The sequence below is a fragment of the Bacillus rossius genome, chromosome 1 (assembly GCF_032445375.1).
Source record: "Bacillus rossius redtenbacheri isolate Brsri chromosome 1, Brsri_v3, whole genome shotgun sequence".
Classification (NCBI taxonomy): Eukaryota; Metazoa; Arthropoda; class Insecta; order Phasmatodea; family Bacillidae; genus Bacillus; species Bacillus rossius.
In genome coordinates this window covers 69,717,099-69,733,572 of record NC_086330.1, presented here as the reverse complement: position 1 = coordinate 69,733,572, position 16,474 = coordinate 69,717,099, and the positions used below count along the sequence as shown (strand labels likewise).

At 36.3% G+C, this 16,474-nt stretch overlaps 1 protein-coding gene across 1 annotated transcript in view; it reads left to right on the top strand.

Annotated features, from left to right (window-relative positions):
* Nucleotides 1-3,585: 3,585 nt before the first annotated feature.
* The window catches only part of LOC134529213 (anosmin-1), a 32,928-nt gene continuing 20,039 nt past the window's right edge, over nt 3,586-16,474 (top strand). Inside the window, exons 1-3 of the mRNA XM_063363122.1 lie at nt 3,586-3,603; nt 4,989-5,181; nt 14,575-14,883. Coding sequence (XP_063219192.1) covers nt 3,586-3,603; nt 4,989-5,181; nt 14,575-14,883 — 520 coding nt within the window. The remainder of the gene's footprint in view (nt 3,604-4,988; nt 5,182-14,574; nt 14,884-16,474) is intronic.

The window sequence follows — 16,474 nt, the reverse complement described above, 5'->3', positions numbered from 1 at the left end:
TAAACAAAATATCATGCTGACAGATTTTCAGTATTGTTGCTGTGATTTAATTTTCTTTTGTTGACTTTAATTATTCGGATCCATGCACAGGCTCCTAATTTTAGTAGTTGGCGTCTTATGTTAGTTTCCTGATAGAATAAAATGGCTGGAAGAAATCACATTTGATACTTTGTTTCTCAATTTGTCAAAATTTTCTTGAGCAACGAAAAACATGCTCCTAACGAAATAAACTAAAAACCCACTGAAAAAACATCCTGTACTTTTCTAAAGTTACATGTTTCGTTTCCTGTCGACAACAATCTGTGGTTGTAAGTAAAATTCAATACATTGAAACCCAGCAGATAGATTATAACTTTTCATGTTTTTATAATAGTGGGCCACAATACACTGACCGTCACAATAAAAACCTGCTATTAGGTGTATAATTTTTTAGTTGGTCTTTAATGAAGTTACTATTGATAAAACTAAAAACCCATTTTTCTGTTAATTTATCGAACATGTATTTTCAGTTATTAAAGAAATAGGTTATACGCAACACAAAAATAAACCATTTAAAAAAAAAATAGGTTTATGCGTTTCCGACATGGTTATGAAATGAATCCACACTCAGGTCTTTAATGATAATAATATTTTACAAAGGTTAATTTCATCCAAACAAAAAAACTCTTTATCGTTCAAATGACATACGTGCATAATTGTTAGTTTACGGTAATATTAAAATAATTTAAAAATACCTGAATTTCTCCATTTATTAGCCAACAGAAACAAAATAAGGTATTTAATAATTCTGGTGTTAATATCAGAAAACTGTTTAACTATCAGCAGTTTTTAAATTAAATCATTACGTACACATGTATTTTTTTATACTTTAGATTCTAACAGGGAATTTTTTTTTTGGTACGTAATAATTATAAAATCGCAGGAACACAGTTCTATTTTATTTTATTGTGAGGATGTCGTGATGTATTATTTCTAGAGAAGTTTATGCCAAGATGCAAAACTATCTAAGTTGAAAGGGATCCATCCACCATGAGCAGGGGACAGAATGTGGAAGAATGTTTCCAGCTATCCACTGCGCAGGCATTCACGCGTCAGTGCCTGGTACAGCGGAAGCCAGGCTGAGACACAGGGTGACCGTGAACGAGGCTTCTGTCTGCCAGTGCGTTGTTGTTGCCTAACTCCACGGGGTTGTCAGGAGCAAAGGGAGTTCGCAGCGCGGGAGAAACGAGACAATAGTTTGGCCGATCTGCATTCTACCCAGATAATACATACACACTTACACACACATACACACATACACACCTATACACACATATATATGTATACATCGCTTGACGGACATAGATGAATGACACACACTCGCGGTTTGTATGTGTATGACCTATGATTTATGTTATGAAAATGAATTTACCCATGGCGATTGTTTGAGCGGTATATAAGTTGATGCACTGCAGCTCTATCTAATGGAGAGATACAATAAAATGGATAGCATAAAAACCTTCTCCATGAAAAAAAAAAAAAAACCACTTCGAAATGAACTTCTACGATGATCGGCCAAACAGTGTCGGAAATTATCCATCTCAGATATATGTATAAAACATTCATATATTTATATATGTATTCTTAGACAACTCATTGAAAAATTTCACATTCATTTAGTTTTCGATACAAAATCCTCCACTCAGAGTAACGGAGGAATTGGAATAAATTTATTTTACATGCGGTATTATTTTTTTCTAAATTAAACCGAGATGTTCAAAAATTTAATCAAGCAATAGAGAATACTTTGATGGACACCTCCAATCTGTATTTTCCAGGATGGGTTTTTACTGTAGAAAAATAAAAATAGAATCTTGCTTGGTAACATTTATCGTGGTGTAATAATATCATTTCCTATTTGTTATAAGTACATTTCTCATTAAGAGCATTCAATAGCATTGTTCCATTTTAAAACAAAAATTAATAATGTTTAGTTGTAGTCTACATTATAAAACTTAAAGCCTCGTGTGACCTTAAAAACTAAAAACTTTTAGGTACTTTATTATTTCGAATTGCTTGTTTATAAGTTTGTGAATAATTGAAATTGCATTGGGTACGTAAAAAAAGTAGTCTTTAATTGATAGAAATTGATTCATCTTTACGAAACATATAATAGCTTTTCTATACTACTATAGTTTAAATGAAATCGGTAACAGAGATGGCAATGATAACCCCAACGTATTTTCTTGGGTTTGTCATTATATTAATAGGTAGGTGAATATGTGTACTACCAATTTAGATAATATTGCTGTGTCTATCTCTACGAGAAACACATACAGGTAGGAAGCACTAAGAAAAGTCATAATTAGTTGTTTATATGACAGACGTCGCTACAAATCAAACTTTTTTAAAACGCTTTTAAATTTTATCTTTCATTACTTACTTCCTTTTAGTCGGATTTTTTTAAAATATTTTATTTAATCTTTTTTGATTACAATGTGTACATTCGTCGTGGTTTTTTTTAAATTTTTTTTATCTTAAATTTTATTTTGAGAACAACTACTATATTTTTTACAGAACTTCTCTTCAATATGAATTTGTCTTGTACAAACGCACTATGAATATTACAATCAAAAACGTATCACAAACTGATTAAATTATTTAAAAATAAATAATAGATTGCCGTCTTGTCAGCAGAAAGTGTACATGTCGAGTGGAAAAAAAAAAGTCGGCAAAGTTTGAGGAATAATTATTTAAATAAAAATAATTTTTAAATTACACGTTTATAAACGGAATGAAGAGTATATAATTTTCTTAGACCCACACAGATACTAATACCCCATACAGAGTACTAACCCGATACAGATATTCCTGAAAATATGTAATTGTGAATTTTTAATACCTATGAAAATACTTGTAAGAATAAAAAATAAAAAAAGAGAAGCAAATGCAATTGAAAATTGATACATGAATAGTTCACCTAAGTCACACAATTTTTTTTGCACTGCAGATGTAAGTTTTCTCAACGACAGCTACTACCTACACTCCTTACTATTATCTATTGCATGATCTCCACTTTTTATTTTTAAATTATATAAGTATTTTGATAGGTATTATAAATTCAGAATCACAAAAATTGTCAGGACAATCTGAATGTGGTTAGTAATCTGTGTTGAGGTTATATATCTGTATGGGGCTAGGAGAAAATTATTTTTTACTTGTTAGTCCACTTTAAAAATGTAGTATATTAATATAATTATTTTCTGCTTTTTAGTCTTTTGTATGTGTGAATGGAAATCTTTTTTATACATCTTGATGATATTACGACAGACATTCGTAAAATTTCAGGATTATTTCACTTTATCTTCAACTTATTACATCTGAAGTAGAAAACTGTTGTACATAACTCCAAATAACATATCAATCTGTTTAATTGTTATTTTCCCCGAAAAATAAAGCGAGTTAATATTGCATAGTTATTCATATGCTATGTTTCATGTTTTAAGTTTACAGGGAAGTTAGTTTAAAATCGATGGAAAAATTTGTTATGAACAGACAAACAGACAGACATGAAAGCGATTTAATAATAAGAAAATGAAGCCCGCGATGAAAGCGGAAGTTCAGGTAAGCGATATGCGCATAGTCTTATCCCTTGTGGGTCAGATGCGCTGATGGTTGGCTGTCTGATACAGTGACGAGTAATAACCCCCTGTGAGCTACGAGACACTGCGCTCTGAGAATATTGAACTACTTAAAGAGATGTTACAAGGCCCTTTCAATCGCTTGCGGGAACCTTAACTAGCGCTTATTTAAAATATTACTTTTAAATATGGACCTTATTACCATATATTTATATTTAAAGAGTTATAATACACATTAAATTTAATACATATGCTTAATTGTAAACAATACAGTTTGATAGTGTATCACTGCATTTGCATTTGAATTAGTTATTATTCATACATTCCCATATGCAAAAAAAATTGTTTATTGCTAAGCATTTACAATTTGTCGAATTACTGTGTCAATACTGAGAATAAAACCACGTTTCTGTGCCATACAGCTGAATATTTTCAATCTTGTATTCCATGGTTTAGCAGATTCTGTAATCCGGCTCCAAAGGTGTATTCCGGCTGTGGATCTGCGTCGCCAGGTCACGTGACTGCGCTGCCGGAGTTCACAGCTCGCTCAGGGTTCATCGTTAACTTTCGACTTTCATTCCAGTGCAGTGTCTCCTGTTCTCTAGCGGGTTACATCTCCCAGTTCGTATTTCACAGTCAACAACGCTTATCGGTATTTTTTACTTACTATGGAGAAACCTGTCAGAACTGGTGTTAAATACCACTGTAGTGCACGTGTGTGTGTGTATTATGTATACGGGTTACAGTTGAAACTCTATTGACGTTCGATAACCCGGCAAACTCGCTAATTGAGCGTGCCAGTGTATTCAGCTCCGAGTGACGTAAGCAGTAGTCCCTGTGCAAGGCTGCGTGATTTTTTTTCTAACCTAACTAAAATTAAGTGTATTTTGGAGGGGTCCGGGTTAGGGAGGGACCTAGGTGCGTCTCAGGCCGAAGCCTATACGCCTAGTCATGCTGGGATTAGCCATGCAGGGAGAGGGTCGCATGCATCATGTGCTAGGAGGGGATTGGCCAGCCATGGCAGCGATTGGTGCCATGACTAACTCCCCTCACTCTTAAATCTAGACTATAACTAGAGATAGGTTGGGCCCAGGTAAAACCTGCACAGACACAGGGAAAACTCTGGGCACATTCATGCGGGATGCAAATTGGCATGCATTACGTGCAGGAATTTACAGGAGACAGAGTATGGTCTGGATGAAGTGTTGGACAGAGTAGAAAAGAGTCTACCATGCGGCGGGGGTCGGGCACTTGGACTCGTGGTCCGCTCTGCTATTTGTCCAGTACTGGATGTAGTGACCAGGGACGCAAGCGCCCCTGGTGGTGAGTGGTTGCACCGCCAGTCAGCAAGGCTGCGTGTGTGCGCAGTGCGTGTCCGAGTGCGAGGCGCAGCCCGTCACCAAGCCCGGCCGCTGCCCCGCGGCCGCAGACGTGTCCGTGTTCGCCGCCGCGTGCCTGAGCGCGTGCAGCGGGGACGGCGCGTGCCCGGGGACGCTCAAGTGCTGCAGCCACCGCTGCGGCGCCACGTGCCAGGAGGCGCGGGGACTCGACACGGCCCCAGGTAACCCACCGATAAACTCATCTCGTCTCGGCTACCTTTGGCCTTTGAATATATATACTGTATAGAAGTCGCGAGTGGATAGGATTTACTCTACGTTTTTCAGGAGCATATGATGAGCAGCTTGGGAACTTCACCGCTGCAGTGCGCTGCCGTAACGCCCTGTATCGTCTTAGTTGTTATTTACACGTTAGAGCGCAGCACTGTCACCCGCTGTCATTCCCCGCACCCCCCACCCATCATTCACTGCAGCTCAAGGTCGTTCAACGGAAGGGGGAAGGGGTGTTTGAAGAGTTCGACACTTGTCCGCTAGGAACCACCACAAGTCGATGCCCTAGAGATGGTGGCGATTGCGGCGGTGAATTAACCAACTACCTCAAACCGTATTAGAAATTTTAACCTGGGCTGGCGACTTCTATACAGTATATATATTCAAAGGTTTGGCCATACTTGGGTCAAACTTATAACTGTCATTTCGACGTCCGAACTACGCTGTAGTGCGAGCTCAAATTTACTGCTTATTGGGAAGGAGGATGAACACTGTGCAAGTTAAAATTCACTTTCGAATCATAGAATAATAAACTAATAAAATAGACTAAAGTTCATGAGTTTATTTAGTGGTAATAGTAGCAACTTAACTGACTCGCTAGTTGAAGTCCAGATATATTCGATATAGGGAACAAAAATGGATGTATAATTTTAATATTTACGAATAACGCAGTATGAATTGGTGTTTGATATTATGTGATCTACGGTATGAATATACTTAATAAATATATTATATTTGTGTACTCTCTAGTATCTACACGAAATCAACTATAAAACATTCCTAGTAAATCAGTTTTCCACGAGGTAGTAATTCGAAGTAATTAAGAAAACAAACAGTGGCGCGTGACGCGTTGAGCCCCACAGCGCTTATCACGTGTACTTCGCCAACCCATGTCGTCGAGGTCAGCACGCAGAGTAATGGCGAACATAGATAGAACTGTGTTCTGTCTTCTGCCCACATAGCCAACATTAACTTACGATTTGCCAACATATTTTACAAGTTCAGATGATGTTAACAACTTCTAGGGGCATTTTTAATTTTTTTTTATTTTTAATAAAAAAACCTGAAGAATCTTCTGTTTCATTAATGCATGCCCGCACCAGAGGGGTTTATTTATTGTTATCGGCGCGGGTGTCGGCAGGATTAGTCATTGCCTTATTTGGCTGTGGACGCTTTAGGACGCGTTTTCATACGCACAGAATAGCTTCAATTCATAAGCCGACTCATGCATGAAACAAAATCAACCGGTCACGAAACGCAGACGATGCTACAGTGTTTTTGTATACATGTGGTATCGAGATATTTTTGCGGGATATAATACCCGATTCCATGTTAACAAATGATACGCCACTAGACTACGATATCTTTAAATACTATTAGACATTAGGTATTAAGTGAACGAAGATATTTAATGGTTAATAGAACATTACAATTATATTAAATATCTACTTGGAATGACAAATCTGACACTTAGTGAATTAAAATTCATACATACAAAGAATAGAAAGATTTCACTATCTTAAAAACACTCTACCTGCATACACACTAAATCACAATTTTGACAGCTCTATTGATAAATAAGCAGCTTTAATTTGAGGGCACCAACGATTCACTGCGGAGCTTGTGCGCGGTGTATATTCGTCATTAGTCCAAATTAAACCTGCTTGACTTCTCGCCCCGAGTTCAAGAGTTTGAGCGCACCTCAGCATTTATTATTGTCGAATGCCTGGTAGTAACTGCCGAGCCAAAATTAAATGGTTTGTAGTTCTTCCACATTCATAGTAGTATAGTTTGGTAGATCCGGGAACGAGCTTCATGCTGCGGACCCGAAGAGCCAGCCGCCATCTTAGATTGTAAAGTCACGGCCACAATCTTGGATCTTACCTTGACCCAGGCCGCTATTTTTAATGACAGATCCGGCGGCTTTATTAAGTGACCTGGACTCCGGCCACCTAAATGTAATCTGTTTTTTTTTATTATGATACTACAGCCCCATTTTAATTTCCGTCATCTTGGATTCCCCAAATTAGTTTCCCATATTAGATTCCGCCATCTTGGATTAGAACTTTGACCCCATTTGAATTTTGCTATCTTGGATTCCCCCATGTTATTTTTGTCTTCAGGAGCCTGCCATATTGTTTTCGTCTGCTGGAGGTCGCCATCTTGGGTGATGAAGTGTCTACTGTTTTGTTTTTGTCTGCTGGAGGTTGACATATTGGAGGACATAATTTCCGTCATCGTAGTTTCTGCTTTTTATTCTTAAAGTGTGCCAGTGTCGCTCTGTCTCATGCATTTAAGGTCGACGTTCTAATACCTATCAGCATTGTTATAATCCCTTATAGACATATAGAATTTTTTTTAATATGAAAAATATATTGTAAGAAATATAACAAGTCGGACTTCTCTAATAGAAAACTTAACACCTTTGACCATATGGTTATCGAGACATATAACGCATACATAAAATTAAAACATATTCATACTTGTAATTTTTAGTATAAAAACATAATAGTAGCACCTGTTTATTGCCGAGACGTAAAATTTGTTTTCAGTCTTTGTTACTAGGATCGCTAGTAATGCATATTGCACACATTGTTCGTTAGAGTGTGCAACTACCATCGTTATTTTTACCCGCTGGAGTGCAATAGAGTCAAACACCAGGTCGTCAGCTATTGCAGTATCTACCATCTTTCGGCCATTTTGGCTGCTATATTGATAAAATGTAATCATCAACCTTAATTTTTTTATTATAAATGATTGTCACAGGTTCAATAAAAACACAACACATTTTAAAAATAAATAAAATGACATAAATTCTATACTACTACATATATTAACAAACAAATTATTAAATTCTTTAGTGTTTCTTGATTTCTGCTTCTCCCACCCACGAATTAAAGCGAGTTGCAAAGCCCCACGATTGAAGTAGAAGCATCCATGTATTAGTTTGAGAATGTTCTCCGCCAAATACACTTTGGGATACATCATAGGCAGAATCTCCCCAGGATGAATTTTTTTTTGTATAACGATGAAAATATTTGAAGCAACAAAATTATATTAGGAAATACTAGTTTGCTAATGCTAACCGCACGGTTGCAAAACCTGACCCAATACCGTGTCCTTAGGTAAGATTATAAACCTTGCAGACAGCACTTATTCCGTTACCGCTATGTTGCCACAGGCTAGAAAGCTAGTTGTGGCCGTGGTGGAGTACTGTGGCGTTCACGAGACATGAAATCCCCGGTGGTCAAATACATATACGTGAAAGAAATGTTAACAGCCACTTACACATTTCCCGAACGAGTTATTGTATCAGTCAAGAAATTCAAGATAACTTACGTAATTTATTGATAAGCTTCGTTGTTTTATCTTTCAAAATTTTACGTCTAGGAATAACATTAGAAAAATAAATATTTTGTGACTACTATAAGTTCACTTTTGTAACTTGAAGCAATAATAAAACAGATGTATAATCTGCCTGATCTTGTATTACTAAGTAATTTACCGCTGCTTTTGAAAAATAGCTGCAGGTAAGTTTTGCAGGTATCTAGTCAACATCTGAATGTACCTGGTTAATAGACTGTCATGTAGAACTGCCTTAAAAACACGTTTAAAGGCATGTAAATGTCTCGTTTAGCCTTTTAAGAAGATTGTAGAATTGGAGAAACGCTTACAAATGGCTTGTATTTTTGTTCTTGTAGAAATTACTTATTAAATTTGTTATTTTTATTTTATTTTCTGAAACTGTTACTTTACCAGTAATTTTAATTGATTTAACTTTATTTGGCATCCATCAAGGAACATCCATCGACTCATTCTTTACATTAATATGTTATATTTTTTAAACAGATTTTTACATTTTTTTCATATTTCTAGGTAAAATACTACGAATTTACATGATGGCGGCCATATCGGTTTACTTGAGGCTGGTAGATGAGAAACCTAAACCGCTTTTAGGATTGTGAACATAATTGATTAAATAAGTGGTTTTTTCCTGATATAAATACTTTTTTCTATTGACCAAGGATTAAACCTAGAACAGGAACTGATTAAATAAATGATTATTTTAACATGTGATGTTGTTAAAGATATTTGTAATTTTTTTTTTGAATTTATAAGTTAAAAATTAGAGATTTTCAAGATGGTGGACACATGTCAAGATGGCAGACATCACAGTAATAACTGAATAATGCACTCTAGCGGGTAAAAATTAAACTAATTTAGTGGCAGCGCCCTCTAGCAGACGAAAACGTATCCAAGTCTGCGGCCTCCAGCCAACGAAAACCCGATGATCGCCATGGCGTCATAGCGACTGATGTAATATCTGTCTTGGTATTAGTGGTATGAGGTCAGTCTGCTGGTGGTGTCTGTGGAGGACCCAGGGTCTTTTTAGAAATTTTATAATATTTAATTATATAATTATTTATGAATTTTAAAGGTCTTTTTATTAAAATTTTATTAATATTTTTTTTTAAATTTTAAAATATTTCCCGATTTTTATGATGAAAATTATAAATTTTTAATATAGTGGCCGTAACGAAAAATGAAACACTAGGAAGTGGGGCATTCGATTCCAAGATGGCGGAAAGTTATAGAATTCAAAATGGTTGTAAAAAAGATAGCGGAAAGTTCTAGAAAACAAAATTGCTCAAAAAATGGTGGATTCAAGATTAACGCTGGGGTCAAGTTCAATGTCATGAGTCAAGGTTCACCAAGATGGTCTCCGTGACGTCACATTCTAAGATGGCGTTTACACCACTAACATCGCCTAGCGTACGCTGGTGCTGGAGCCCTATTCCTATACTACTCTCATAAACGACAAATAATCTCTTAGCTGGTAACACCCAATTCTCAGGCAACTAAATACTCATTTAATTAGTAATTAACGTAGCTTTAAATAAAGTTATTAGGTTAGACCACAAGAGTTATCAAAAACTAAGCAATTTCCTTGTCATAAATTTTGATCTAAAATTAAAAACAACTGACAATACAAGCAGTGATTTTTTGTTGTTGAAGTTATACTTCGTTAGGCGCGTTACGAAAAAAATGATAACTGTGAATTTTTACGGTGCGCGCGCACCATGAAACGAAATTTTCACAGGATGGAATAAAGACTGCATACAAAAAGAAGATAAATACATATAACGTTATACATTTGCTTTTAAATCTTATACTTTAGTGATTTATGTTGAATAATGATCCTAATTAATAAAACCGTTATTTATTTAAATATTAGTGATACAAATTGTGTGTTTGACAGTGTATGCTACAGTTTTACACATCAATTTATTCGAAGTATATAGACCAATGGCAAAAATATCTCTAACGAATTAAGTTTTTGATGAAAGAAAAACATAGTCCATTAAAAATCTGTGCACGTTATTTATTAAAACACATGATGTCTTAGTTATTGTTAGTTATTTGAAAAATATTATTTGGAACTAAAACCTTGTGGTAAATCGTGTTAATTGTTAGGGCACGAAAATAATTTCTTCGCGTTTCTCAATGGTTGTAATATCCCAAATATGTATTAAATTAAGAAATCTATTACATAGGTAAAAGTTATCCTTTACTTTCGTGCAGTTCTGAACTAATATTGAAACCAGTTTCAGAAATAATCTTTACATATAACATCAGTAAACTTTAACATAATGCCTGAAATTAAACCTGTAAAGATAGAAAAATATAAAATTATTATAAGCTTTATTTTAAATATGTATAATGATTGTTAATTGCTAAAAACCTATAAGTGGTGATTTTTGGTATGTTGGTTTCTGAAGGCCTGCCCGAGGTACCAAAATTTGGAATACATACAACTTATAAAGTCACATTTTATAAAAGTCATAACTAAGAATTCTAAAAAAAAAAAACACCCACTCAACTAAAACTATGTTAAGTTAAACGGCAGTAAATAAGAAACGCAAGCTAGAAAACTAATTATATAGAAGATTGTAGCCCTTCCTCGAGACAACACGAAGGGAATTTTTGAACTTCAAATGAGTTTTACGGAAGCAAGCAATTTTATTCACGAAAATATCATAAATAAATAGCACACTAAACAACTGATATCATTAGACCTTTTCTCTTGTCCTTATGAAATACTTGAACAATTCTTCAAGTACCAGCGCTGCTCTTGCCATCAGCTATAAACTGTCAACAATTCCAGAAGAAACAAACAATGAGATTAATAAGAATTAATTACATTAATAATCACGTGGTTAGTAATATTAACTAAAGACCAACAATTGCTTATTGCCTTTAAATTTGACCACTCCTGTGCTTTAATGTTCCAAAACGACTATCTTTAACACAATACAGTAAATTTAATAACTTCACAAGGGCTTCTCTGCTTATACAAAATGTAGAAGTCTGCCATCTTGAGCCATAGATTCTAAAATAATTAAAGTTCATAATGTAGATTCTAAATAAAGGGATACCCAACAAAAGTCACTACTACTTGCCCAAAAATTTTAAGTTAAGACTTAAAGTTTCGCTGTATTGTTTGTATTATGGTTGAGGACTGTTCGTTCTAAACAGCATCCCCTCGGCAACTAGGGCCTTAACTGGCTCTTCGCTCGCCTTGAGGTAGATGCAGTTCCCGATGTGGAGATGCAGCGAGTCACCTGTTGTCTCCTGCTCGCCCGCCGAGTGAGCCCCCCCCCCCCCCCCCAACCCGCGGAGCTCCACAGGACTCACCCTTCTGCTGGCTGAGCCTCACCACGAAGCACAGAGACGACTCCGCACCCACCATGAGGCTCCAAGTACCTGCTACTCGTGGCTGCTTTGGACACACTCGTCATGTCTACTACCACTCCCCGTTTGTACCGTGACGACAGTTACTATCACTAAGTGTTTTCGGTCTCTGTCTATGCATACAACGCGCCCCACGAAACTGTCTTTGACCGACCAGTCTTTCTTCAAAGCTTCGAATGTGTTACCTATACCTGTCTTGCACTCATCATTTAGTCCTCCAACTCGCTTACCCCTCACTCGCTCGACGAGTAATCACTTACAGTCGTCGGCAAGTTGCTAAAGACATACCCGGGGTACTCTACTCACCGAGTGTTCCAGGATTCCGAAGTGCTAGTTTTCGGTAATTTACTCGCTGAGCGAGCTCACTACTCGTAGAGAGAGTTACCTTCTTACTGATCTTCGAAGTACGCCATTAGCTGCATCCTCAAGAAATGCAGAAATGTTTCTTACCCAGATCGAGGCTATTTCCGCACTTCTAGACTTCGGTGGTCTCTAGCGGTGTGACGACATCTATCCAGCGGTGGTCAAGGCTGCTGTGGCTTAGTGGTCTTCGGGCGGTGTGACACTCTCTGTTAGCGAGAGCGGAGTACTCTTTCTGAAGGAGTCCCGAAGAGGTACATTTAGTCGCTCGGCTCCAACGAACTTCGCCGACCAGAACCGCCCAGAACAGATTTAATAATCTGGCTAGCCTGCTACGTTTCGACCACGTGTGATGACTTAGAACAAGACGGAGTGGTTTACCCCTTGCAAAAGACTCTGCGGGCAACCTTACAAACATGAATGTATGGCGGTTGGTCTACCACCAGGCGTAAAACACTCTCTAAACAGGTGAGTTAGGAAAATTGTTATAGGTAACAAAACCGTTACTTAGAAAATGTGTAGAAGATATTTATACTTAGAAGATATGTAGAAAATAATAACTAAGAAGGTGTCACTCATTATAACGGCTGTAGTTAGGAACATGTAAATAAGAAACACACAACTTTGAACAACACAACCTAGAAATATCATAATTTAGAAAATAATAACTTAGAACTAAAATAAATTTAACATACAACTTACAAATTTAATAAAACTTGACTTGTAACTGTAATATCTTTAAACACACATTTAAGAACTGTCAAGATTTAGAAACAAAAAGTAAAAACACATAAACTAAAAAAAAAAATGATATGACATAGGAAATTATCTTAAAACAATCTTAACTTAGAGAAATAAAAATAAATTTCAGTGATGTTCTGAATCACACAACTAGGAACTATTGCAAGTTAGAAAAATTATAACGTAGAACTTTCATAAAATCCTATATTATCGAGTGATGATTTTTTAGGTCCCAAAAGTTTTTGACGTGACGTCTAATAAATCGATGAACGCCGGCTGCACGTACGAAAAAGTGTCCCACTACGGATGTGTTCTGTTTGCTCATTGTACGCATGCGTGGCTCTCTCTTCATGCTCATTGTACGCATGCGTGGCATCTCTCTTCCACTCGATTGGAACAACCATCGATTTCACTTTTCAATCATATTTTCGTCGTTTGAATTATTAATATTACGTAATTTAACGATCGTCCACCGATTTTCAGCAAAATCGGTACGGTTATTTAAAAGTAATGATGAAAATTCAAATACGTTTTGAACCAACAATGGTGTTTTACAGTTACACATAATAATTCAAATTACACCCGGGATCTTTTGCACAATGTTTTAAAAAATATTGTAACATATTATAAATAAGTTTGATGTATTTGGGATGCGTATTTGTTATAAAATCGTGTTAATATTATACCCCTACTGTGAACAAAGTTTTTTATAAATATATGTTATGTAACATTTGAAACAACATTACTTTAGTATGGCCTCGTAGGCTTGTGGTTAGCGTACCTAATTCTTATTGTTATGGTTTTCGGTTCGAAACCCAGCAGATGCGATTTTTTTTTTATACTTGCAAAAATAAATATGGCGCATGCAACATTTTAAAAGTAATAAATATATTTGAATTAATGAATGCAAATAAATGTAAATTTATTAATTCAATTGCACATTTCATTTCACTCCTTTGTATCCATTCAAAATAGTGATAATTCAATAAAAATGATTCAATTTTATTCATAAAAGTATGCAGAGGTAGATTTTATCGTGCAAAAGATTGAATAATTAAAAAAAAAAAATCTTCCTCAAAGAATATAATATTTTTAATGCCTAAATGGTTTGGTTGCAAAAACCTATTACGGCTCAGTCTCAGGCCGAATATGATATTTCCTTTTCTTCTGGATCAATAATTTCATCAATGTTTTGTTATGACGTTGTCACGTTAAACTATCGTCCGTAAACCGACTTTACGGACAACCAATTTTTTTCTTTTTCCAGAAGTGCGTGCTAACGTGATGAATAAGTGCAATTGCAGAATCGTGGTGGTGGTGGTGTGTATTTCCGGACAGTCTTCCAGAGCTGAACATGATGGTCGAGGAGTAGTGCGTGCATGGTGTTGAGGGATGGTGTTTGAGCCGCCAGTATGACGGCAGAGAGAAGCGGCGGTGGTGGCGAGCGGGACCCGGCAGGTCTTCCAGAGGAGCGGCGGTGCTTGTCCCGACAGGTCTCCCGGAGACGCCCGCCAACCTGACGGTGGAGGAGGCTCGGCGCGGCCGCCACGTGACGGTGCACTGGACGGCTCCAGCCAGGGCGGGGGTGATGTACCTGCTGGAGGAGCGCCACCACGTGGGCCGCGAGTTCTCGCCGCAGCGGCTGGGGCCGTGGCTGCCCGCCAACCGCACGGCCTTCCCGCACACGTCGCTGCGGCGCCAGGTGCGGCCGGGCCGCTGGTACCTGTTCCGCGTGGCCGCCGTCGGCGCCGCCGGCACCCGCGGCTTCTCGCGGCCCTCGGCGCCCTTCATGCTCTCCAGGGGTGAGGCGCTCTACGACACTCCCTGTCGCCTTACACTCGTGCACACAGATACTTCCTTGATACAAAATGACCATACACAGAGAAAAAGGTTTGTTTGAATCAAACAATTATTTGTTTATATATGGCGAAACAAATATTTGCTTGGTGGAACAAAATATTTTGCTAGCTTAACCAAACTCGGTAAGTAATAACAATGATTTGTTACACTAAATCCAATATATATTTTTAATTTGACGAAAACATTTTGTTGGGTCAACAGAATCTGTCCTACTACAAAAAAATTTGTTTGAATTAACAAAATATATTTATTTCGCCATATATAAAACAATATTTTGTTGAGGCAAACAAACCTTTCTCTCAGTGTAGTATATCTTATAATTAGGGACACCTGTATTTTGCAATTTCATGTCAAGGTATTTCAAAAAAACACCGTAGCTTTTTCTTAGAGTCATGGCAAATTGTGAGGGTGCAGCAGTACGGTGACCACATTCTCATTGGCCCCCGTCAAGAGCGGGACGACACCTCTCAGCGACCTTAGCCGATAACCACAGGAGGAAAAGCTACAGTATTTTGTGAAATACCTTGACACGAAATGTATTCGCGAAATACAGGTGTCCCTACTTATAATATATTTTTGAGTTGATTGATAACTTACGTATGTGTTTAGGTAAAAAAAAAATGTTAATTTAAAAGACAATATTTATAGCTAAGAATTTAAATTTCATGAATTAATTTTTTTTAAAGTTTTGTGAAAGGTGTTAATACTTTTACATTTGAAATGTGTGAACAACAGTAACTAAAATATTTTTTTTTCCATACTCATGATAATGGTGCCAAGTGGAAAAATAATTATTGAACAGAAGCAGAGAAGTCATATTATAGAAAAAAAGACTACAGTAATGGAAATGCATTTATAAGCCCGATTAAAAAAAAATGTTTCTGGTTTTGGGTCTATTTGTAAAATATTTGTCAGGATTTGCTCTTAGAGAGAGCAAATCACGGTCACAGGAATAAATAGTATAGACAGATATGTTACGTTTTTTGAGCACATATCTAAAATATTTATAGTAGTATGTACATAATTCAAATTTTTTTCATATCTAATGGAGTGTTAATTAATTTATTCCAACTCTAGCGTGGATGTGAAAAATCATAATATTTGGACACACCATACATAGAGTTGATTGAATTTTCAAGTATAATTATAAAAAAAATTGAATTTTTTTCACAATTGCGTATAAATAGTTAACAATGAATTAAAAGCATAAATTTTTAAATGCAATGTGGTCTAAGGCTCATTTTATTGGTCATATATCTGTATTCAAATGTATAACTGCAATGCGGTTTTTTATTGCAAAATTTTAAATTACCTTGGTTATATATATTTTGCTCAATATTTTTGTAAACGTATCATTTGGTACAGTGAGGGTTTTATAAATTAAAATGGCTACGTATTATATACTAATGAGTGTAATGCATATATATATATATATATATATATATATATATATATATATTCTGACGTATTGAGAAGCACTTTAATGCACAAAATCAAAATCTTTGTTTGTTTAAAAGTTAAATTAAAAAAAAA